Raw genomic sequence first — 25822 nt, forward strand, 5'->3', positions numbered from 1 at the left:
AGTTAAATCAAGTGGCTATCTTCCAAAGTTACAGTTTACAGTACACAATTCCCTCTTTGTGCTTCCTGTGTGTGCTTTCTGATCTACAGCAGAAACTTAGTACTGAAAACACAAACTTTGGAAGATACCCACTTGATTTATCTAAATCAGACTGATGAGGCCTCATATTGGTTTTGGATGAACTTTGGAACTTTTTGCACAGAACAAGTAATGTGTATTTTGTCCCCCCCCATCACTTACACTGAAATTGCTTTAAGAAGGGATCTCTTTGCGGCCAGTGTAGGCAGAAGGAACAATTACAGTAAACAGTATCTCTCTAAATATACATTTGGCTAGAGAGTATTGGTTTAAGTCAGATCTGAAAAATCTGAACCTATCCTTTAAATATAACTTGGAATTACAAGGTTTTCACCTTAATGTAAAATCATGCTCATATATACCTTTTCTGCCCTGTGTCCAGGGCTTAGCGTAGGGATCTACCACTCCAACACAGGTATCTGCTGGCATGGAGAGGGGTCGGGGCTTACCTAGAAACAAGAGTTTAATCTTTAGGAATTTCATCATTTTAAGAATTACTGCATGTATTCAGTATCCGTCAGTGGAATATGAATGAGTTTCCCCGAATGAAGAGGTACTGACCACGTGAAGGCTTGTGCTCCCTCATTCTGGGCTGTATCACGTTGGCCTCGATGGGACAGCCAAAGCTTAGCTTGTCATAATCTGCGATGGTGCAGCGTCTTCTGCTCTCCTGGTCCAGGAAGGAGTTGGGTGACTCAGAGCCTTTTGGTCTTTTACTAATGCTGGAGAAGGAGTCTGTTCTCGTCTCTCTGCATGGAGAAACAGATGCTCATTTATTTGTTACAGCACAACATGCTGATCCAGTATAATGTATAATGCCATGATTAGGATATGACATGGATGCAAACTAAATTTTACAGAATGTGCAGTAGGAGGGGGGTTCTTAACTTTAGGAATTCAACTCAAAAAAAAAAAAAGTCTTGGCAGATGAAATGGGTCATCTCACCGTGGGGTGTATGGCATTGGAGGAGGAGGGGGGATGTACAAGTCCAGGATTGCTGGTTTCTCTCTTTTGGTTGATCCGTTAGCTGAGCCGCAGGGAGACTGGGCTCTGATCAAGGAGGAATTGTTCTGGAAAAAACAGCAAAATTAATTAGTCAATACCTCCCACTTCACACACATGAATAAATCAGCGATGGTAGCTTTCTTGTTATCTTAGTTACGCTTCTCACAAATTAAGTCATTGCGTTCCATTTCTTCCTAAATTAAGACTAAATATGACTTGCTGGCAACTGGGAGGAGTTCACCAGATGTGGTGAGACATTTAAGTGTGTGTGTGTGTGTCTCTCTGAGCATAAATCTTCTTGTTTGAGGTATGGAAAGATTGTAAGTGATGTCCAAAATAGCCTGTGAGACATGTACTTAAAACTGTACTCAATTTACCACAGTTATGTTTCTCAACACTCAACAACACTGTGCCCTTGACAAAATGTACGACTTGTATTCACTGTCATTCTCATCAGACACTAAATGATATGTCTGATAATACAGTATAGTAAATGTGATATATTAATGACAAACTAAACATCTAATCTGAGATCTCATGAATCATTCCTTCTTTCCTTCTCTAAATGGCTCCCATGCGTACAAATTATATAGTATTACAAAGCCAGTGTCAGTCATTCCTGAATCACGGTGTGTGATTTGTCTCCGTTTTGCCTTCTGGAGTCTTATTATCACAGATAAAGAGACAGAGACGACTAACTCTGATATCCTTGACTACTTGTTAAAACAAGATGTTGGTTGACATGTTGACATCGGTCACCTTTGTGTTGAGAGCCTCTTTGTTGTTTTGAGAAACGCACTCTTATCTGATATTGTCTCATCTTGCCTTCTCAGGCTTTACAATGGGCTATGCACCATCAGACAATGCCAGAGCTTGAATTTGGTAGACTATGTTTACAACAGGCTTATTGTCTCCCTGTCTATTAAAGGGGAACTCAGGAATGGAGATGTGGTTAAAAGCTAAGCCAAGCCTAATGTGTTCACATGAGGGAGAATAGCAAATTGGATTACAGTCATATAACCTTATTAGCACAATATTTATCAATTAAACATTTGAAGAACTGACATTTGGGATGTTTTCTCATGGAAAAAAAGTGTGGAGCCGGAGAACATGAATTATTGTAAGTCTTACTGTTATCTTTTGATCGGGGCCATTTGTTTCTAATAAAGCAGATACAATCTAACCAGACTCCTACAGTATAGACTGGCTTTATCTCCAAGACTGAATGACATCATGGGATGTTTTCTTTTAATGTCACGCATGAAGAAAAACTCAATGCTGTCTACAATTCAGCTGGCAGCTCTTTCAGGGTGGCTCTGTGACACTTGTCTGGACTTGCTATTTTGGAACCAACTCCCTAAAAAGCTGATAATTGGTTGACAATGACTAGATGCACAGGCTTTTGTTGATCTTCAGGGACAAAAGAAGGAAGTGTTTTGTGTGAGCGCGCATATGTGTATGTACCTGAGGTACTGGGGGCTTCCAGCGCATGTTCTTGAGAGGGGCGGGGGTGAAACCTGTTGTGCCTGTGGGCCTCTTCTTAAGGAGTAGAGCCACACCTTTGGGGTCCTCCCTCAGTTTGACAACTAGGTTTTTCAGCTGCCAGCCCACCTGGTATACAGGATGTGAACACACACATTCACACACACACACACACACACACACACGATACCATTAATATTTGTAGTGTGTAGTTAAGTTACTGCTTTTAAAATGCAAAGACATAAAATAAGAATCTCACCACTGTCTGTTGGTTAACCTGGATCACCTCATCACCAGCATGGATCTTCCTGGTCAGGTCTGCAGGTGACTAAAGAACAAACATACACAGGACAGATCAAAGCCTGAAACTTAAAGCACCAGTATACTCAGACAGAAGTGTTTGTCGGAGGGTTGAAAAGCCTTGCGTCTCCCTGCCTCCATTGTGCCTGTGAGGGAACAGCTATAAACACTTTTACCTTCTGTTGTGGTCAGATGAAATGTTGTATGAACTAGTTCTTTACAGGCATACGCCAGTCTTTACTATTAACAAAACCTTGTAGAATTAGGAAGCTAATTTATAGTGCTATTCTTGCCCGATTACAACTGTTTCTGCATTTTAATTTGTCATTCAAAGAGCAAAATACTTGAACACTCTAAAAACAAATCATGAGAAAACGCAAACACTCTCTGCGTGTATGAATATCAGTCGAATTGTTTTTCATGTCGCACAGATGTCAAACCGGATTAACTAGTCATTATTGGTGATGATTCAGGTTCTGATTCACAATTAAGGTACGGAGGCGTGAGGATCCGACCGTGACAGTGATGCTGGAGCATTAGTCACTGAATAGCTGCCTCACTGTGAAGAAAGGTAGGACTTTTTGTTTGTGGAGGCTGTTTGTGATATTTACTGGTTTCTGGAGTGCAGAAACAAACAATTCCCTTTACGAATGAGCAGTTCAGAACTCCTTCAGATACTACAACTCAGTGTGCCCTCAGCATAGGAAGAGGAGTATGCAGAGCAAGATGAGGAGGAGGATGAGTGTTCTTTAAACAAATATTAGATGATTTTACTTAAGAGTGTGATGCAAAAAACTGCAATGATAAAGGAATTCACAAGAAATGCCAAATCTGATGATAAAAACTGGACTTAAGACTACTAGGCTTCTTCATTCTGTGATATAATCAGTCCATCTCTCTTCCTACATGGAAAGAGAGCAGATGGATGTGGAACTAATAGCTGAATGCATTGTTATGGTCATAATGTTGTCATACTTACATGTTCTGTGGTCCCAGTGATGACATGTAACCCATCATAGGTAGACTTGATGTACATACCCTGAGCCAAAAGAAAACCACAAGAAAACTTTACTTATGTTTTCAGTGAAAATATAATATTCCCAAAGGGAGAGAAATGTATGAAAGACATGTGAGGGTCACAATTTCACACGCATTGCAAGCATTCCTGGCCTGCGAACCCAAGAAGCAGGGAGCAAGTTTTGGGTTGAAAAATAGGAAGACAAAAAAAAAAAAAAAATCTTCCAGCATTCCTTACCAGACCCTCGCCCGGTTTGATATTGGTCAGCTGGACTTCCTCCAAGCAGGCGGATTGGCTCATCAGGGGGTCTGAGGTGGTTCTCACGGTCTGATCACAGATGCTGTTCAAAATCTTAGACTGTGAATAAAAAGGCAAAACAAAATGCATCAGTGATCAATGAATAAATGAGAAGCACAAGACTAAACTTCTCCCAGTGATTGTGAGTGGTCTGATGGTGCATTGTGCCTGTAATAACCAGCGGAGGCACTGTGTTTTACAGGGTGGAACAAAGCAGGTTACTGCTACACTTGTGACACAGAGACCTTGTTCTTCACCAGGTACTTTGGTTTAATTGTCTTACTCCCTGTGTACATGCCTCTGTGTGAGTGTGTATGTTGAAGTTTAGTGCAAGGCTTAATGGGCTAAAAGGGACCATTAGTGTGCTATTAACTAGATGTACCAGTACACACACACACAACACTGAAATGAATAAGGTGCACACATTCCTTCTTTCTCCTTCATGCCTTGCTTTTTTTTTTAGGACAAAACTCAAATTTGTCTTCATTAGTGGTGTCTTTGCTGTGATGTCTCTTGTCAGGCACATACATTTTATTTTGAACACATGGTGTCCACTTTGTGTAGAGCTTATGGAAGAACTCGAAAGAGACATATAGAGAATGAGAGGAAATAAGTGTAAGCAAAAGATGGGGACAAAAGATAAAAACAAAGACAAGAGCAGAAGAACGCAAAATCTTGTGAACAAAGTTAAGTGACAAAGAGACTACTGAGAGTGCTAGAGGAAGCTCAGTGTTCACCCCAGGAGTCTGGAGAGTGTCAGCAACAGGAAAACTGATTGATGACCGGGGCGTATTAGAGCCGCCTCCTCCACTGGCAATCCTTTAGAACTGTTTGCTCTATTCACTCAGAAAACTGACCTTGCTGCTGAGAGCATGTCACACAATCTCTGTGTAAAAAGACATTTACCCAAACGATCAAACAGACCATTTCCCCCTATAGAGGGACTTCTGGGTCTCATTTAGTTTACATCATGGGAAACGAAGAGAAGTGATATATCCAGTATACTTACAACTTCCAGGATCTTTTCTTCCATCTCGTAAACACTGCAGTCCTGTTACACAGAAGAAAAATAACAGATTAGGCTTGTGAGCAGTAAACAACGGGGCAGAGGAAGAGGTTATTCAATGGATAAAGAGAGGAAAAAGTATACTGCCCTACAAAGGCAAATCGCAGTAGCTACGCTAGCAATGAAACTGAGAAAAATGGCTTCCAAGTTTTTTGACTGTCCAAACAAATGTGTTACAGGTACAAAAGTGGTAATGTTCTTATTAAATGTGTATTCTTTAAATAATTTACATGGCTAAAAATCATGACCAATTATTTGACCCAAATATGCAGATACAGCACTCTGCCGTTGTACTACCTTAAAAACAGACATATATGTAGTGTAAAGGCAAAGTGCAGTAACTACAATCTTAGTGACTTCTTCCTGGGAAAATCTAAATATAATTTGATTTCTCATTATATCTGTATTTAATTGTGTTATTGTTTGCATGTTTAAAAATTGTAAGTTGATGAGTAATTAAGAATAATTCAAGCAATCTTCAAGTATTATTTTGTGAGGTTTAATCTATTAAGATGGCTTGATGTATTTATTTTAATTGTAAAACTAAGTAAACCTAATTAGAATTAGATATATGCTCTTATAGAATATAATCAAGTTCCTGTCTTCATAACCTTTAAAATTGTTGTAATGCTTGCTGTATCGATAACAAGTTGAAGTTATATAAATTATGACTTAGCTACATAGTGTGAATCGTAACACCGGATTATGGTTGTACTATCTGCTCCCTGTAACCCCTAAAATATACGAGAGAGAGAGAGAGAGAGAGAGAGAGAGAGAGAGAGAGAGAGAGAGAGAGAGAGAGAGAGAGAGAGAGAGAGAGAGAGAGAGAGAGAGAGAGAGAGAGAGAGAGAGAGAGAGAGAGAGAGAGAGAGAGAGAGAGAGAGAGAGAGAGAGAGAGAGAGAGAGAGAGAGGGGGGGGGCTTTCAGTCTGTAAACTAATGTCAGTGCACTCTCTTGTCCTTTCTAGCTAGCTAGTGCTAGCACAGTGAAATCCAAACTATGATTACTATCTACAACAATTGGATTAGCTGATACCACACATATAAAGTAAGTAAGAGTTCCCAGTGGAGAACACAAAGATTCCCTTCTTTGGATTGTCCTGAAATTGGCTAGAATATGGGATTTACAGACACTGAAGCCTCATTCATTAACAATTTGGACGGCTGTCGCAGACCGCAGTAACTGTAGCCGAAGCTCTGAGAAACCAAGGCAGAGCGCAGTAACTACACTTACTGCGGTTTGCCTTCGTTTTTGGTTGGATTTTGTAGTTACTGCAATTTTTACATTGTGTTTTCTCTAAGATAGAGCAAGGCTGAACTTGGACAATTTGTCACAAGATAAAACAGACATTTAAAAGTTCAATTTCAGTCGTAACTCAATTTTGACCAAAATTGTAGTCACTGCGGTTTGGCTCTGTAGGGCAGTACAGGAGTTGGGTAAATATGATATAATCAACATTCCAGATATAGAACTGAGAAAAATGGAGAACTGCCACAAATAAACAGCTTTGAGGTTCAAATTACGTCTCTGCCTAAATTCTGGGGTAGCTGTAATTGCATAATGCCCCGTTTGGTTCAGTTAACTATATTGGAACGTAAATACCATACAATATTCAGATGACACGGTGGGGAACAATTGGGTAAAATATCTAATGATGTTCAGAAACCCTTCATCCAAAAAGTGCTTTGGTCCTCTGCAAAGATTTGGACGCATTGCTGGTTTCCACAGTTATATGATACATTAAGTGGGTGGGCTAGTGGAGGCAGGGGTCTGTGGAAGTCCAACAAGGCACAGTAGCTGTGATTCTGATTGTTTTGGAGAAGGACCCACTGACCAATTCTGCACAGTCAGCTGGGAGACTGACCACCCTCCCTTCCATGTGTCCCAACACAGTGCTCATAGACTGCAGCTGGACTGGACACAGCTGAGGCAACAGCCTCCCCTGACAACTGTGTTGTTGGTGGTGAAAGGGGCCTGGGTTAAGGAGGGGGGTCTACTGTGCATGTGGGGGGCCCCTGTCTGTTTATGAAATTGACTCTAAGCTGAGATGCCACAAGGGAACACGTCCATCAAAACACAGGTGAAACGCTTCTGTCAAAACTAGACCACAAAGAATCAACTCAAACAAGTCTCTTATTTCTTGAGAGCCCTCGCAAGGCACAAGCCTGATACAAAATATAGGAAAACTGGTGTTGTAGCCCTCATAGTATTAGGCATAGGCATGCATAGGCATGTGCTATGTACAAAGCCAGCTCTGTTGCTCTTTGTAAATCCATTGTGCAGACACTGAATGGGGGTCGAGCAAGTTTATCCATATTTCTATAGCTTGTACATTCCACTGTGCTAAAGGGGGGCGTCTGTGTTCAAATGCATTTGGCTTGACATACAGTTGGTTTATTTGCATTGACAAGATTTGACTGACTCTCTGTGGCCACAAGCAATGGCTTCACATCAAAGCAGAGTATATCTTATGCTCTCTAAATATGTTTGATAGATCTAAGAATTTCTAAAATGATCTGTGTAGCAAACACATGCCTTTGACACATTTCCCCTTACTTTGGGGAAAAATGAAAAGCCAGTATAAACATAAAGTGGGGGGAAAAAAACACAATCATAATAGGTTTCATTTGACATATATTGGTCCCAAAATCCTGTTTCCATCAATATATTCCCTAAAGTCAGCCAAGAACTTATGGTGGTTACAGAAAGAATTTGGCCATGCTTGCGTAAACATGTAACTGCATATTTCTTTCAGAGACTGCCCCATGTTTGGATGACTACACTGTTGACTAAGCCAAAGGGGATGAGCTAAAAATACATATTTCAGTGTTTAGAAGCCTTGAAACAAAACAGTATCATTGTGTGCTGCAGACATTGCTTGGCACATAATTTCATAGTACCATCAAATCATGTGAAGCCAATATTGCAGATAATCCGTCTAAGATCTGTTCATGAAATCCAAATTAATCCCATATCTTTGTCAAAACCAAAGTCTCTCTCACAGACAGAAGCCAGATCATAACTAAGAACTGAGAGAGGCTGAGGAACAATTCCCCGGGTGTACTGATCCCTCACGTTATGGACTTGATCCCACGGCCGGTGTGGATCAGATGACTCTCTGTGTGCAGCTCTTTGGGCCTTTGATCTGCCACCAGAGCGGATTTGCATGGTCGAGCAATGAAGTGGCCGAGAGAGGGGTGCTGGCACAGTGCGGGGACCTGGACTGACTTTACACCAATGGGAAATAAAAGCCATGACTGCAACACTTTAAACTTGGCCTCCTAACATCCTGTTATTCATATGGTATCAACATATGCTGCATGTATTTGTTTAATTTTAGGCTTTGGTTTAAATAATGGAATCTCAGTTTTTCTGCTAAAAATAGAGAGAAAAAAAATTCATATCTGAGTCAACAGTTGAGAAGTTGGAAGCATGGACAAAAGACAGAAGGGATCAATGAAAAATGGGTTCTTTGAAAAGAATGACCTCCACACTGATAGGTCAGCCAAAATGGGTGATGCGTTCACAGTTTTATAGCCATGTCCTATTGTGTGTGTACACACAGACTTCATTCAGGCAGAACACATAAATTGTGTGATCTGAAAAGCCCTGATTCTTGGCTGAAGTTCATGAACGAGTTGGGCAAACCTCATGCCATCCTCCCCCGTAATAAAAACTAAGCACTGTGGCAGTCTCCTGTGCAACCTATTTTATTAACCAGTGGCTCATATGCTGGTCAGTAGTTATTAAAAACAGCCCAAATGCTCCAAACAAATATGAAAGGAAGGCGAGACTCTTGCGAATTTGTGATGAAATGATGGGATGGGTTGGAAATGAGCCTCCTCATCAATGTTTCTATTGTTGTCTAAAACCAGTTAAGAACCAAACTGCATTTCTCCACGGGTTGTTAGAGGAAACTAATTGCTCCAGTCTTGCAAGACTCTTTCAGCACCTATCAGGAGTTTATTCTACACCATAACTTCTGTACTTCACATGGCAGTGTGGGAAATGTATACCCCCCACTTCTGCTGGATGACCATGACCGAGACATCCACAGTAAATCACCGGAGGCGCTGAAATCCCAGACACTGGTGAGGAAATAGGCACTCTGGGAAAGGAATTTATTTTGATGCAATAACCCTCTAAAAATGACACCTGCAGTTTCGGCGACCACTTTCACTGGCAGTGTAAAATGAGTTGCTTAATGAGCTATGCTTAAGACACAGGCTTTGGGGGAAAAAAAAACTTAAAAACTAATTACTTTGATAGTGATGAAAAAGCCTTTTCTTTAAGATGAATGTCTGACCAACCACTACTGGTTGTGTGAAACTGACAAAAGTAGACAAACTGTATCATGATGCAATGCTAGAGCAATTCTCTGCAGAAAATTGGAAATATATTTTTTTGGATTGGATTGGATGAATGCTGATGCTCTGCTTTCACAGTTAGCCATCTATCCAGCAGTCAGACAGACCACCTCCTCATCCCTGCACTAAACCTACACACAGGAAGTGCTTTCAGACAGTTTGGTCTCCCATTGCGAGTATCTTGGAGAAGCAAAACAGGAACCACATGGCTGAGGGAGTACGGCAGCCTGGGGAATGTTGGCAGGCACCTTTAAAAGAGCGCCAGTGGGTTTTATGAAACTGGAAACACAAAAGCGACGTTCACCATTAAACGTCCCCGCACTAAGGGGTCTCCTCATTAGCCAGCGTGAGGAGGAAAGATCCCAAGGAAAACATCAGCATTTGCAGTAATGTGTTCAGACTGCTGGCTTCAGGCTTATGTCATGGCTGCCAAACCACATTTCCCATAACTCTCTTCTCCTACACTTTATCCTGTATGTCTGTACCCCCGGGTGGGTATGTGCTCAGTGGAAAAAGCTATTGTGTGTATGTCTGTATTTTTCCTGGGGGCTGGCTACACATGTGCTGTTGAACTAACTAGCGTGCAGACCTGTTGAACTGTGGTGGTGAGCTCCAGGCACAGCTGAATGATCTTGTTCTTGGTGGCTGTGAAGTCACTGATCCCTGTAAGAGGCGTCCTGCAAGCAGACAAAGAAGGAAAAAGAGAACATTATGGACTAGAGATAGACTGCAGAGTTAGAGTTGTGTTGAAATTTCAGTTCACTCACTCAAACTGCGCAGTTCAAAATCTAAGTATATAAAAACAGTGTTTGATATTTATCTCCAAACCGTCAAGTTATGAAAACGCTATAAAACAGATATACTTGAGACATACTGTATGACATGAAGTGAGCTATAAGCTACTAACTCTGAGCTTAACAATAGACCCAGTGAACCTTGCACTCATTACTGTGTGTTTGGGTGACTGGCCACAGACAGACTTGGTTTTAAGTCAAGAATGTTACAGTTCTGGTGCCATTTTATCTCAATTTCTGTCGACTTTTTTTTCTCTCCGACTTATGTAAATTCATTGAAATGTTGAATAAACTCTCTATAAACTGACATAACAGTAGATTTATTTATGTTAGGCCCATGTGTTGATTTAAAAATAAACCGGTGAAAAATTACCTTAGCTAATTAACCTTACACTTGTATTTTTTTTAATGGAAATATGTAAAAAAAATGTTAACTTCAGTTATCTCTCATCTCAACATCACAAATACCATTTATATCATGGCATCACTATACTGACTTTAGCCAAGCCTGTCAAAAAACAGAAGCTTAATTTCAGCCAGCTAACACTTAATCCTGGCAACCTGCTTAGTATGCTCTGCTTTTATGGTGTAATGTGTTTTGGAGCAGGTCAGCAGGAGAGCATAGGAGACTCTGCCAGCTCCTGTCCAATCTCAGCTCACAGGGGGTTGCATCTCAGCTTTGAAACTGTATATAGTGTTAACTTGGCCAGCAACATGGAGACATGCCAGTGATTACTGCTGACTTTTTTGGAATTTCTTTTTATTCCACAAATGAATAACTATATCTGCTTTGCCATCACATCCACAAAAGGAATTATTTATTTCACCTGCCCCCAGTTGAGATTAAATATATATTTATACAGATAGGTGTTAAATTAAAGGAAACATCGACATGAATTGTCTTAGTATGGAGTCAGGCTACCACAAGCCTTCAGAAGAGCTCCAGTGCTCCTTGCCAAGTCTTTGCAACTCTATTTGAGGGATAAACACTATTCCTCCATTTATATATATAACCTTTATTTAATCAGGTAATCTCATTGAGATCAAGATCTCTTTTGCAAGATAGACCAGAATACAGCAGATAGAAAGAAAAACAAACATAGCCAGACATAACAAAATGACAGAATATACAATTGCATCAGAGACAATCACAGAAAACGCTAAATAGATTTGAAGATGAAAGTTCATATCATTTTATCTCATGGAGATGGTGGTGGGAGCATTGATGCATGGAGGCATCTGCACTGAATATGTTTCTCCACTCTTTTATTCAGGTTTTTCCGTTAATCTGTCCCCCGTCTGTATATCTATCACTAGGTAAGCTGACAACCAAAATAAACGTGTATGTGCAGTTAGTGTAAGCAGTGGCCTCATGGCAGCCCATCTGATAACTGACCTGATTCAGAGTGTACAGGTAGTTAGTGGTGATAAATTGTTATTACCTGTCAAGCCAAGCCAGGAGGCTCTTTGCAGCCCCGATCAGCTCCACCACAGAGGTAAGAAAGTCATTGGGTGGCTTGCGTGAGGTGCTGCCATCGTACGCAGGGCTTTTCCTGCGATCAGACGTGGCCATGTGCAGGCTGTTGGTGGCGGCTCTCATCCTCACAACCAGATTCTTCAGGTTGTCTGTCTCTACCCCATAGTTCTGAAACAGTAAATGAATTCCCACTTTAAAACATGACAAACAAAAATGGAAAGTGCACACACTCGTGACTGAAGCAGAGTCTATGTTACTCACTTCTACCCACCCTTTCACCAAGTTTTAAACAACAACAACTGTTCTGCAGAATATAAACCTGGGAGGTCCTTGCTTTTTTTTAAATAAGTCTTATTCTCGAGAAAGCGTGTTCTGTCCTGTACAAGAATGGCTGCAATCATTTCTTGACAGATATGATTTAAGTGTGCTTGTCTGTCTGGGCAGCTCGGGCTTGTTGTAGGACTCGCGAGGGCATACGGTAAGGGTGTGCATATGCCATCACCTGACTCCTATCAAGCGGAGCAAAGTTTGCATTCTTGAGCCTGGGCAAGTTCCTGCTATTGCATTCCTCTAATTTATAGCTGATTCACATGCACAAAAGAGTCAAGCTGTGTGTCTTCACGGGTCACTAAGTACAGTACAAGCCAGCTGTGAACCAAACAGCATGCATCTTTTCTTGCACAGAAAAGTGTGTGACTGAGACTAATATTTTATTTGAATGAATGGGTTTGGAATAAACTGTTTGTTAAAGGTAAGCAGATGAAGGGTAGCCTGGCTCTTGTCCGGGTAAATATCAGCTTACAGGGTGTTGCATCACTGCCAGCAATGCTGCTGTTATGTGTGATGTGCCAGGAGCTAAATATGCTTTGCAATGAGTAAAATGGCACGTGTTTGGCAAACAACAAGGGAGATCTGCAAGTGGTTAGTGTCTACTTTTATTCCACTGCCTCTTTCCAACATGAGTTAAAAAACATACAAATCATTTCACTCATGTCAATCCTCAAGGAATGACTGGAATAATTGTACTAGTCAAACAGAAGCTGCAGGCAGCTTTGCTCACGGTACATTTGACACGGAATGGATTATTGAAACATCATAAAAGATAAGCAAACATGATTAAAGCCTATACAGAATAAAAAGAGCGTGTTTGAGGGTTTGGTTTCTCATTTTGCCATTCACTCACTAAAAGTAGAACTTCAGCACAAAGGCAGTATTTCCAGATCAAACGTCTCTCCTGGCTTTTTCATTAGCAGGCTAATCACACAGTCACAGCAGCTCTGACTGGCCCACAGATGTCCAGCGAGCTTTTGTCCCACACTGCCAGCTGAGCTAAAAACCATGCTTGAGCAAAAAAATCTGTGGTTCCAATCAAATGCAATTTTTCATTCTCGCAACAACATTTCAAGCCAAATTTACGTTCCTTCAGTGTCTTTTTATAGGCATTCAGTTAATCTAGAATCAAGACGGCAGAGGCGTTTTGTGTATGCTCCAGTTGGGGCTCTTTGAAGGGAATATATACTGATATAAGTGTCCTTGGGTGAAATGGAGAACGGTTATCACAACACAGCACTTCCTGCCCTTGCAACAGGCATTACACAGATCTGACTTGACTGTAAAAGATACAAAGGTCTGTAGCCTGGACAGAGAGAGAGAGAGTGTGTTTGTGTGTGTGTGTGTGTCTGTTGCATGTATAAACTACAACGTGCCATCTAAGGATAAGTGTTACATGATACCTTAGGTCAGATTCCCCCCTCGGCAATAGTAAAATACATTTATAGCTCTTCTGTGGCACATGATATGGCCAGATGATCTGTCATATACTGTATGCTCAATGGCCATTGGAGTCATAATGTGTATATGTGAATATCATGGGGTGCTAGTCTTTGAGTGGGTCGCTGGAGTGTAAGAAAAAATAAAGAAGTGTTGGGTTTCTACACTGACTCTGCAAAAGACATCATGGCTCAGAAAAGTCCAGTAAAATTAATTGAAATGTTCTTTCGTTGTCCCTGGACAGCAGTTTGCTCTTGATAGCTTTTGGGTAGAAGGGTATGAATGTTTCCTTTAGGGCTGTGGGGCAGTATGTTAGGCCATCAGTCATCATGATTTAGGTTTGCTAACAGGACAGCTCAGCGCCGATATATAAAAAGGTACTATGATAAGGTGAAATCTTTACTACGTACACACATGCATTAACATCTAAAAATGCAAGAGCAAATCTACTAACATCAGTGAGAAAAAAAAAGTGTAAGAAAGATGTCTGCTACTGCCTCAACAGGAAGTTTCTGACCTAACAGTAAACAAAAGAGAGAGAGAGAAAGTAGGGGGAGTGAAAAGTATGTGGGAGCGTGGGGGTTTCGGGTGCTGGTGGCCTGTGTTTCTGTTGGTAGCGGTGACCTTGCCTCAGTTAAAGCTAATTGAATCGGGGCCTTACTTCCTCCCATGGGGCCAGTGGGAGGCTGAGGCCTCATTCTTAATAAGGAAACCCCTAACGGACAAAAAACATTTAGCTGCACTGCTTCAGTCAGAGGTGAGGGGTTACTGAGAGTCCACCGTTCCTCGTCCAAAGTTTCAAGGAACAGAGCGGGAGGCTGAAGATATAATGCGCCGTATACTTCTTTACTATAGTGCATAAAACTATACAGTGCATGGAAACACACAAATCACTCACTGCACCTTTTGAAAGGTTCACATGCGAGGAAAGGGGTTTACTTAAAATAACAAAACCATGCTGAGGCAGGCCAAAATTTGAAGGCCAAATTTATGAAGCTGGTCGAGGAGAAGATTGTTTGAGATTTCACTGCCAAGGTCTTAGGGGTGAACAAAAATCTGGGCCTGATTACAGTGATGGTAAAAAAGAGGTTATGGATCACAGGTTGTATAGTACCATATGGTACATAAGCTATGATGAGTAAATCTATCAAAACAAAAGAGGCAATCCTTTATGTTACAAGTGTTTCCATGTGTCCACTTCCAATGATTACAGGTAGAGAAGATGAAGAACATAAACAGGTAGAGAACAGACATCTCTTCATTTACTATCTCTTTCTGAAATACAATCTAATTCTCAAGGAGGATGATTTCCAGAATATATGACGACAGGCTGACTATGTCCCATTTGAGACACAATGGGAGAAAGACAGAGTCTGTGCGATGATAGGAGGGTCAAAGTGGAGATATGAATCAAGCCCCGACTAAACTTGTACAAAGCTGTCATCAAAAGAAATTGTTCGGCACAGGGTTCATGGTTACAACCAGTAGCTGTCATGCAGCCTATAAAGCTCAATGATTGTGACCCAAGCTCACACAAAGGAGCCAAGAAATCATCATGAGACGGATGAGACTTGGTTGCCAACCACACGGTGCTTCCCACAGGATCCTAGCAAACTCATCCATAGCTTTAGCGTGCCGAGGTGGAAGGACGCCGACAGACATCACATCTTTTTGAACCAAAATATGTTGTATCAAACCTGTTTGACCTACAGCTTTCAGATCAGCATCAATACAAGATACAGCCTTACGCAGTAGAGAAAAGACTGCACAGCTAAGTTTCTTAAGGGTAAAAATAACCATGCCCCAAACGCTGAATGTAAAGAACTTTAAGAGAACATAAAGAGAGAAATGCTGACACTGATCAAAACGCAGGGACCACAATCTGGGACTTTTATGGCACAGGAAGTGATAAAACTCCAAATCGATCCCATCTGCTGGAAAACCTGTTTCTCTTTCAGTTGGAACACGGACAGTTTTCATCGCTGTTTTCATGCTCGCTAGTTGAAGGCAAAGAAATTTTTGTTGGCAGTTCTTCTAGGAGCTGTGATGATGGACATCGGGTCAGCTGGTGCACTCCCACGGTGATTAATAAGAGCAAAAGAGGTGATTTTTATTTGAACCAAGAGAGGCAGCTCAGGTGAGAATAAAACAGATGACTTGCTTAATATTTCTGTCAGTTTATCTGAGAGAATAGACGCAAAAAAACCAAAGCATGTATGTATGTATTTTGGATGTGAATCAGACTTAAACATTGAAGGGAGAGAGGGGAGAGAGGGCAGAGAGAAAGACCTCTCATTTTATCTATCAAACAGATCAAACTGTCACTCGTATCTACATGATAGCTACCATTAACTGCCTCTGATAATCTCCCACAGTTTCAAACTGCCAAATCAAGCCGCGGGCCTGTCTGACCCCATCGACGCTACTGTACCCCAGTGTCCTCGGGCTGCTTCATGTGTTGTGTTGCCTCTACACCCCGCTGAGCTTTGTGGGAAATTATGAGCCTTTCTGCATCGCTGGTTCCTTTAGCTGCCGGACCAGAAACTACTGAGCCAGAGCGGGGGAGGGTCAATGACTAAAAGAGAGGCTCTTGCATTGTTACAAATTGTTACCTAAAGATACGATCGGGTCCTGTAAGTATGTAATATCCCCTGCTGATACACATGCAGTCAGCCATGCACACACTCAACAATGGAGATCTACTGACCAGAGCGCAGAGCAGATCTACAGCCTCCAGCACCAGCTCCTGGTGTCCGATCCTGGCCACGCCGAGCTCCTCCAGGTCTTGATGCGTGATCTTCAGTAGCTGTTCCCCGCTGATCTTTTCCCGCTCAAAGTTGCTCACGTACTGCTGTAGGCTGTCATCCAAACCTGTATGCACATGAGAAAGAGGGGCAAATAGTGGGACTCATTAGACAAACATTCAAATAACGGTGCTAACAGTGTTTCTTTATCAAAGTTCATGACAAATGTCATTTGCAAGATCGCTTTGCCACAGTAAAAAACAAAAACAGTGCTACCCAGGGCTGAACTACTGTATCTGTCAGTTTTATTTGTACTGTCTGTTTCTAAATAATATGAATGTGTGTGCATGTGTGCAGATAAGGAACAGGTGGGACAACTATCTTTGCTAGATAAAAACCACCATAAACAGAGTAACGGTTGAAACCTTTAAAGTCTGTTAGGCTGGTTAAACAATGGATGGCTATATTTGTGTGCTTTTGCATGTGTGTGTGTATGTGTGTCATCAGGGTGTGGACGTTTGAAATAAACGTGCTAGTGTCAGGGGTGTCCGCTTGCTACTATTTGGAGCTCTGATAACAAATGAGTTGGACCGTTACACTGCCAACACCTCTACATACAAGGATGTAACGAACATGAAAATGTGCTCTGAACACTGCAACCACCTTTTCTGATAGTGTAGAATGACTTATATAGAGTGCATTGCAATAAACAAACTCACAAACATACCCTCCCTATGCACGCAATGTGTCCCTCGGTGGACTTTGTGTGTGTGTGTGTGTGTGTGTGTGTGTGTGTGTGTGTGTGTGTGTGTGTGTGTGTGTCTAGCTAGCTGTGGGTAAGTAAACGCCATCTTTCTTTCCATCAAAGAGCGTACAGAGAGGGGGCAGCTGCAGATACATGGCCCTGCGCCCTGTTTTTCTGAAAAACCTGTCAGCTGCAAGACACCCTAACTCACTCGAACCGTACCACAAACACACACACTTACACAAATAAAATCCTTCAGCATGAGCCACGAGACAAGATTTGGCAGATCCGTTTTCAGTTTGACATTCAAGTTGCAAAAAAAGCAAGACTTTTTTTTAGGAACGTGTAACTTAACAGCAGATAACTGCATCTATATAAAATGTAGAGCACGCAGTTATGAGTGAAGACCCACTGGGTGTGTTTGGTGGTCACTGAGTCATTTTTGTGAATGGCACCTCATACCTTCATGCCTATGTGACACTGTCTGTGCATGTATTGCAGGCAGTACGCGTAAGGGAAAGAAGAAGATACTAAGATACTGTGTCTGTGTGTGAGTGTAACATGTTACAAGCATGAAACCTGAACTGACAAAAATATATAAAATATATAATAAATATACAAATAAAGGTTAAGAAGTTAGCATTCAAAGCTGGCCAAAACAATTATGTGCACATAGATGCAGCTGCTTCACAGTGAAAACATTCCAGCAGTGAGTCCTTGCCTTCATCAGACTCCAAACAAATGGACAGGATTTTACTATGAAGCAGCTGCAGAAACACTTTGTACACAGAAGTAAATTCTGTTTACCTGTAATGCTAACTTACTGCGTGATAAAAGTAGAGGTTTTAGCACTTTGTTTTGGTGGATCAGGCTGAAATATTGCACAGGATGAATAGACAGTGCTAACAAAGTACAAAAGTCAAGTTACTGGTTTTACAAATGTCTGATATTGCAGCCCGCTGCAGTACATCTAATGTAGAAACTCTCTTCATAATAATGCTACACGTGAGAATACACTCATTGTGTAGCTGTAGGACTCCCTTCAAGGCCATTAAAATTCCATTATGGCATCAAAGTTCACAGCATTTTCAATCTGTGAGAAAATGTCTGCAATAGCTCAAGTCATCTCCACAAAATCAAAGAGAAAATCCATCATGACTTGTTAACCATTAGCCTCCACACAAGTCAAGTCCACTTAGGCTCATTAGATGTTTCTCATTCCTTGGCATGTTAATTCCTGAGCACGGCTTCAGAGAATTTTAAGCTTAACCCCTGACTAGCCGGCATTCTGCGAGGAATTCAACTTCACATTGTGAAGACTGAGAGGGACTGAGCACCAGCTTGAGCCCGCAACAAGACAAACGCAAGCCAAACACAAACTCTGGGCCGGTCACTTAATGCGATTAGATTAAAACAAAGACTCGGATCCAGAGGGTGCAAAGTTTCTCCATCCTGCAGTGTTAAAAAGGCATTTCCTGTGGAATGGTGCCATGCTTTGTGCGAAATCTCCACACCAATCAGAAGAATAAAAGGGCACAAGGGAAAGTTGTGGTTCAGCTTACAAATAAGACTTGCTAAGGCTTACGTTGTGTGTTTTCTTAGCTCTGTTGCCCTAAAACCACACTAAGATCACACAGACAGACTAGATACGGGAAAACAGTCTGGAAATAAATAGTTGAAGGAATGAATAAGGGGTCTATCCTCTCCTCTGGGTTATTTTGCCTTTCTTTCATTCATCGGCAAGTGTGATCTCCCCACATATCCTTTCACTGACTTTGGAGTTCAGACTTCAGACAGTTGAGAAATTCCAGGTCACTAGAGGTCCAAACTGATTTGCATCAGCTTTGAATTGGGTACGATTTTGAGTGTACTTACATACGTCAGAGACTTTAATGGTACCATTGGTGGAGAACTGGGGTAAATGTGCGTCACAGAGAAACTGCATTACTCTCCCACTGAATTGAGGGGCACACACAGGAACGTACCACAGCAATCTGTCCCTCTGGACACAACCATTGACACCTTCTGAATAAAAGAGGGGTGTCCTTACAGTGGGGCTTATAAAACATTTATTTGGCCTCGATCAATGGCTGCTAGGGTGTGTGTCTGTGTGCGAGACTATCAATTTTCATTAAGGCTAGAGAAACCAGTAAAGGAGATAGAGTGTCACCTTATTGTGAATTGGGTGAAGGGGGAGGCAGCAGGGAGGACTGTGTGAATGCTTTTTCAAAAGCCTGCGCAGGATGAAACGCTTTGGAGGAGTTTTATGGCCTCTGTGAACCACTTGGCAAATGTCCTCAAACCAAAGCAAGAGGGTGCAAGTGTAGCCTATAGCACAGGCAAAGACACATGGCACCAATGTCAAATGCAATTGCATTGCCGATCAGTTGGATAAACATTTATTGCTCCTCAAATCTTCTGCCAAATTTCACTGAAATCCATAGACAAGTTTTTAAAGAAATCCTAAAAACAGTAGTCAACAATGAAATTCAATCTCACTACATGAAAGATGTATAAAGAACAGAGTGACAGAATAGTATTGTAAGTGAGACAAACTGCTGTAAAATGGATGAAATAGAAATTGATCAATAAACAAACAGTACAGGAAGGTGATTGGCAAATGCCAGTGTGTCTGTGTATGGCACTTACTGTTCACTGTGGGGTCTTTCTTACCACCCACCATCTTCCATTCAGTAAACAATGATTATGTGTACAACAGGTTATCAACACAACAGTTTCAGTGTATGCATACACACACACACACACACACACACACACACACACACACACACACACACACACACACAGGCATATTTCTGGACAGCTGGGAAAGCAAGAAACCCAGATACTCCAGTCTGGACAGCACAAGTGGAATTGGACCCTTTAGGAGGCCGTGGAGCTCTGCAGCCTACTTAAAGGCTGTGTAAGCACACATTTCTGGCAATGTAAACAACAGAACCCTTCCTCTTGCAAATGGCTGTGCTATTCTTGTCATAATCTCAATGTTTCCCATCCACACAGAGGCACAAAAAACAGCAGATTGGGTTTTAAGTGGCCAAGTACATGATAGCACAGGGCCCATTGTGTATGTGTGTGATTGAAAAAAAAAAACACATTAAAGAACAGCTAATAGGTTTGCACACGACATCTTATACAAGTTCAGTGCTCTGTCATCAGGAAAAATCAGTTTTGATCAACAATGCTTTCAGTGCAGCTTCTGGTTTGCCAACGTTTAGTTCTCAGGGGTTTGATTACAGAAGTTACTAGAAAAGAGTGAACAGTCTTTCACCTCCTACAGAATGAACTAAATAAGCTCCCTCCTCCTCACCTCCCCCCCATCTCTCAACCCCTCCCTTTGCTCCCACTGGGAGGTGTAGCCACTCTGTAACACACACACAGACACAAACCAGGACACACACAAACTTGCACACACCAAATATCCCCACTGGGGTGGCCAGTGGGAAAGCTACTGGGTGTAGAATAGCAAAGCCACTGTAACTCTGCTGTCTGTATTTGTCAGCACGGCCTCTGAACCTGCGGGGAACGGTCAGGAATTTGACTCATTGTTCTCCGCTGAGCAGCTCCATTGTGGGAATTCACAGCTCTCTGGCACAATGGTCTCTGGCTGGACCAGGCCGTGCTGTAATTAGAAAGAAAGAAAAAGCTCCTCTCTGCGACTGCAAAGCTATCCTCTAATGCATGACTTCACAGGAAAACAACAAAGCCTGTACACACACACGGGGCTGGCCCTTCCAATGGGAAACTGGGGATAGGAGTTACACAATGGTCCTCTACATCTCCCCATTGTGTCTACATCAACGTCATAATTCAATTCAGGTTATTTTTGAAATCAGGTGGGTTTTTTAATTGATACAAAGGGAGAAAAAATGTAGGTTATGGTGCCACTAACTATAAGATTGTGACTTCTTGAACTGTTTTACAGTGCTTAAGACACAAAGGCAGCATTTTCTTGTTCTATCGCTCTCTCGCTGCTTAACTGGCTATGACCCTGCGCAACCCATGTTTTAATCTTATCAATGCTTCCTCCAGTTAACATGGAGTGTTTCACTTCATGTACCCTAATCTTAAACACAGACGACTACAAAATGGCAGTGACATGTCCAGAGTGGGCTTCCTAAGTGAGAAAAAGCAGCTGAGGCTAGCCCCTTACACAGGCAGACAAAAGCGGCTCTGTCTCTTACAGGGTGATGGATGATGACTGATGAGAGAAGTGGGGGTCATAGTTCACGGGCTTGTCATGGTTGAAGCACATCAGCAAGTATGAGTGCCCGGCCCCTTGGTTCAGTTAATCCACACCTCTTACAGCAACGCAGCCTCAGTTACATTGCCAGTTCTTTGTCAGTTTGAGGTTTTTTTTGGGGGGGTGGATGACTCGGTTAATATTGACCGGAGTGAGGCGAGAGGTGACGTCTGGAGGCGACGCAGGTCAGAGCGGAGGAGCACAGGAGGTCAGGAGGGGTATTTTAGCTGTCGCATGACCTGATACATGATGACTTCTGGTCATGAGCAGATCAGAGAATAGAGGAAAAACAAGATGGAGCAAGAAGGAGGAACACTCTACAAAAAAAAAAAAGAGAGATAAAGCAGACTGCTGCAGGCATATTTGTCAGTGATTTTCCAAACCTGCAGAATCCATAACAACTGTTGCTTAAGTTAGGGGTGTGGAAAAAAAAAAAACTGTAAAACTGGTTGACTGGGTCACTGAGTTTAATCCTGAAACATACTTTAGTTTTCTCTTGTCAGACTTCCTTCACAAGCAATTTCTCAACACCACACATGCAGCCTATAATCTTAATACCATTGTTAACAAATGTTCAGTTTAACACGCAATTCTTCCACATGGACTAGTTCCTTGCACACCTACATTCACTAAATACTGAGGATTCTAAAGTAGTTTGAGAGAGCAGCACATTTATATAAGAGAGCTCATAAATGAATGGTGGGAAACCTGGATACTAATTTCTGGTGTTATCCAGGATACTGACTCATGCAAACATGTTCACCTATCTGATTGTTTTTTTTATTTTCAGTGCTTTCAATAGACCCTTTTCATGAGAGATCTGTTAATGAGTCATAGTAAGGAAAGCACAGGTGTGATCATTAAGGTGAGTCATTACATTATTCGACATTATGTCAAAATGTACACTGTTGCCATTAACAGCGCTTAGTGTAGCGCTATTAACACAATTGTAGCCAGTCCTTGAGTGTTTGACAGGGACGGGAGCAGAAGTTCGAGCAATAACCTCTCAGGCCAACATAAACACCCATCACTCTCCAGCCAGTCGGCCGCCCAGCCACGCTGCAGCTCGTTACCACTAGCATAAACACCCACTAAAGAAAGCAACAAAGACCTCAAAAATGTCTCCAACACCCCACCTCCTCCTCTCAGTCCTGTTCCTGCTTCTCCACCCAGCGCAATCTTTCGTCTTTCCTGGCCCCTCCAACGTTCATATTGTTGTGGTTCTGCCTGTTGACAAGTATCCCAAGATAGTCACAGTCTTTGTTTCTTGAAAGTGCACAATACAATGGACTGTCATTTCTGGAATTTGGGAATGGTCAAATGTTTTCCAGTTTTAATCACAACAAGTGTCGAATTAAAAAGCAATAAGGACAGTCACACCACAGGGCCTGAGAATCACTACTGAAGATGAGATGTTTCATAATAGACAGCGCTGTTTGTGTGTCAACGGGACTTCTAAAACACTCACTTTTTCAACTACCTACATATCATTTCCCTAAAACAAAACTATAATTAAAGACTGTCATTCTTTGCTAAGAGACAGAGTCAAAGTCATAGCCACTGAGTCACAAACTGGTCGTAGAAAACATGGAACTCAGTTCGGTGGTTTTGTCCCCTCACATATACTGTATACCGTATGATCAGGGTGGCCCTGCATACTGATTACAGGCCAATTTACTAGCACCATAATAGCTGCCTATGTAAACCACAATAAAGATGAACAAGGTTTCGGAGGGGTGGGGGGTGCCCCACTCATTTAGTTTGCCATGGGAATAGTGTAGCAGCAGTCATAATAACACTGCATGTGGGCATATTTTCTAGCAGAGCTGAACTCAACATTGCGTCTATTGTGCTATTATGTTGCATGTGAATGCTTACTTTACTGGGCTTTTATGAAACAGACTGATACGACGGACAGCAACGAGCCTTTAATTAAAACTAAAGATAGCTTCATGTCGCTCCTGTCACTTGTGAGGTTGCTATGTGCTACGTTTCTAATGTGGATCCTCATAAGCATCGTTGGATAGATAAGAACCTGCTAATTGCCATAAGTCTTCTAGAGGGCAAATCTCCCTTGGATCTTGTTAGAAGGAAAGATTCACTTGCCAAACCAGGCAAAGGATTTACTTTATCAAAACCGACAGCAGGTCCATCTCTGACCCTGGCATAGAAGAGATCTCTTCTTCTACCCCTTTTCAACCAAGGCAGTTCGAGGGCTGGTTCAGAGCCAGTGCCTAATCTTGAACCAGTTCTTCGCATTTCGACAGCCAAAGAACTGGCTCTCGGCCAGGAAAACTGGTTCCAGAGAGGCACCAACATTTTGCTGGTATAGAAAAAAGAACCGCTGACGTCAGGGGCTGGAGCTAGGATCATTGTGACCAACCAAAACCAAAATGCATTGCGTCTCTTCAGACTGCGCAGTGGTGGAGATTTTGAGCCAGGCCAGAGACATATAGGGAGAGTTAAGCTGTTAATATGTCACTTTATTAAATTTTAATATTTTTTCAGGTGAGAAAGTAACCACATAAGAGTCCCAATATGTGGTCAGTATATCCAACTAACATCTGTTTGGAATTTTGCTTCAACGTTTTTCGGAGATGTGAAGGGGCTGCTGGCCGGTGTTACACCGTATTTGGTGACTCATCAGATTCTGTGACCTGCAGTGTTGGAAAAAGTACTCAGATTCTTTACTTAAAAGGGAAAAGTTCAATATTTTTCAACCTGAACCCTATTTTCCCATCTTTTTATGTCTAAGTGACTAATGGGGAAACTTTTTAAAATTGGTCCAGCATTGAGCGAGAGAGCCGCAGCCAGCTTCTGCGAAACAGGCTGCAATGTAATATGACAGGGCAATTGCACCCTGTCAATGTACGTCCACTAAAAGTGCAAATCTTGCGAGAGTTGAGTTGTTTCGAAATCAGCTAATCAACTAAATATTCAGCCATGACTTTGAAAATCTTTTAGATAACACAAAGCTACGCTTTCTGTACTCCAACACAAAAAACTCCTCCTGGCACTCCTCTCTCCAACTCTGTCATGGTTGAATATTTAGCAGATTTCCACAACAACTCAAATCGCACAAGGTTTCAGAACAAGACTTCTCCTTGAGCGAGGCTTGGTTAGACACAATAACAAACAGACCAGATCAAGCAAAAGGTAAAGAAAAAAAAACATTTTATTTCTCTGTATGGTCCCTTCCATAATGTTGTCAGACAATTATAATAGCAATCTGAGCCTGTCAGTGGCAGAAACAAGCACTTTTAGTGGACATACATTGACAGTGTGCTATTGCCCTAAAGGATTACACTACAGCCCATTTTGCAGCTGCCAGCTGAAGCGCTCTAGCTCCATACTGGACCAATTTCAAAAACTTACTTGTGATGAAGTATTTTTACATTGTGGTATTGATGGGTACTTTTACTGAAGTGAAGGATATGAACTTCTAACAATGCAGGTCACAGAATCTGATGAGTCACCGAATACGGCGTAACACCAGGTGAGACAGCCGTCAGTCATGTGATACACTCATGTCTTGCTTGAGTATACTTCAGTGTGATCAGTCTGCTGGTGATGGCATACTTAATTGTTCATTTAATTGCTAGGAAACCGGAGGCGTGTACAGTTATGTAACAATTTGGCTCTCTCGCTCGTTGAACCAATTGTGAACCGGCACCAGCACCAGTCCAGCACCAGCACTAGGTTCCAGTTGGTGGAAAGGGGACATTTCTCAGCCTGGCCTGTCCACATGCAACTCTGAGCTTACTGTCTGCCTTCTACCCCTGCTGAACCCGGCAGGAACACTTTGCTGTGTGCAAAGTGCTCCTGGTGGTCACCCCCTCAGTCACAATGGCTGCCAACAAAAAGCTGAAGCTCTGGCTGGAGCTGTAAATAAAATTAAGGTTACTATAGCGATAGGGGAAGTGGGAAGAGGTTGGGTAGACGGTGGGGGAAAGGAGGTTCAGTCAAGTTGGAGGGGGCTGAAGTAGAAGGAGGGGAGAGGAGAGGTGTGTGTGAGAGATAGAGACCACGATCCAGGGTTTTATTGTTGGCTTGTGTCCAGGTCACAGGAGGAGGCGAGGGGTCAAAAAGATTGAGAACATCATTAGTCTATCCATCCTTTCAGTAGAGGACCAATAAAACAGAAAAAAACACACACACACACACACCATAAAAAACAGAAGAAAAAAGAAACCCACCAATCAGTAAGACACCGGCTTTCCCCAATAAAAATTCTCAATCACTCAGTTCTCTTATCATGGCAGAGAGGAACAAATCTAATGAACACTTGAATGAATTATGCAACGTAAGACATCACTACGCAGCCTACAGGCCGTGGGCAGCTGATCCTGTTCTCCCTGCTGTGAGGGGTGTGTGTGGGGGAGGGTGAGTCATCTTCAATGAAAAGTAGTGGGGAGTG

The 25822-nt window shown here is 42.0% G+C and overlaps 1 protein-coding gene across 1 annotated transcript in view; it reads right to left on the bottom strand.

Annotated features, from left to right (window-relative positions):
* LOC121880926 (connector enhancer of kinase suppressor of ras 3-like) overlaps nt 1-25822 on the bottom strand; it is a 49949-nt gene that overhangs the window by 16516 nt on the left and 7611 nt on the right. Inside the window, exons 2-12 of the mRNA XM_042388552.1 lie at nt 16363-16526; nt 11851-12053; nt 10204-10291; nt 5191-5232; nt 4122-4241; nt 3846-3905; nt 2826-2894; nt 2549-2695; nt 1025-1149; nt 640-827; nt 441-527 (exon numbers count right to left, since the gene is read on the bottom strand). Coding sequence (XP_042244486.1) covers nt 441-527; nt 640-827; nt 1025-1149; nt 2549-2695; nt 2826-2894; nt 3846-3905; nt 4122-4241; nt 5191-5232; nt 10204-10291; nt 11851-12053; nt 16363-16526 — 1293 coding nt within the window. The remainder of the gene's footprint in view (nt 1-440; nt 528-639; nt 828-1024; nt 1150-2548; nt 2696-2825; nt 2895-3845; nt 3906-4121; nt 4242-5190; nt 5233-10203; nt 10292-11850; nt 12054-16362; nt 16527-25822) is intronic.

This window comes from Thunnus maccoyii, chromosome 16 (genome assembly GCF_910596095.1).
Source record: "Thunnus maccoyii chromosome 16, fThuMac1.1, whole genome shotgun sequence".
In the NCBI taxonomy this organism is placed as follows: domain Eukaryota; kingdom Metazoa; phylum Chordata; class Actinopteri; order Scombriformes; family Scombridae; genus Thunnus; species Thunnus maccoyii.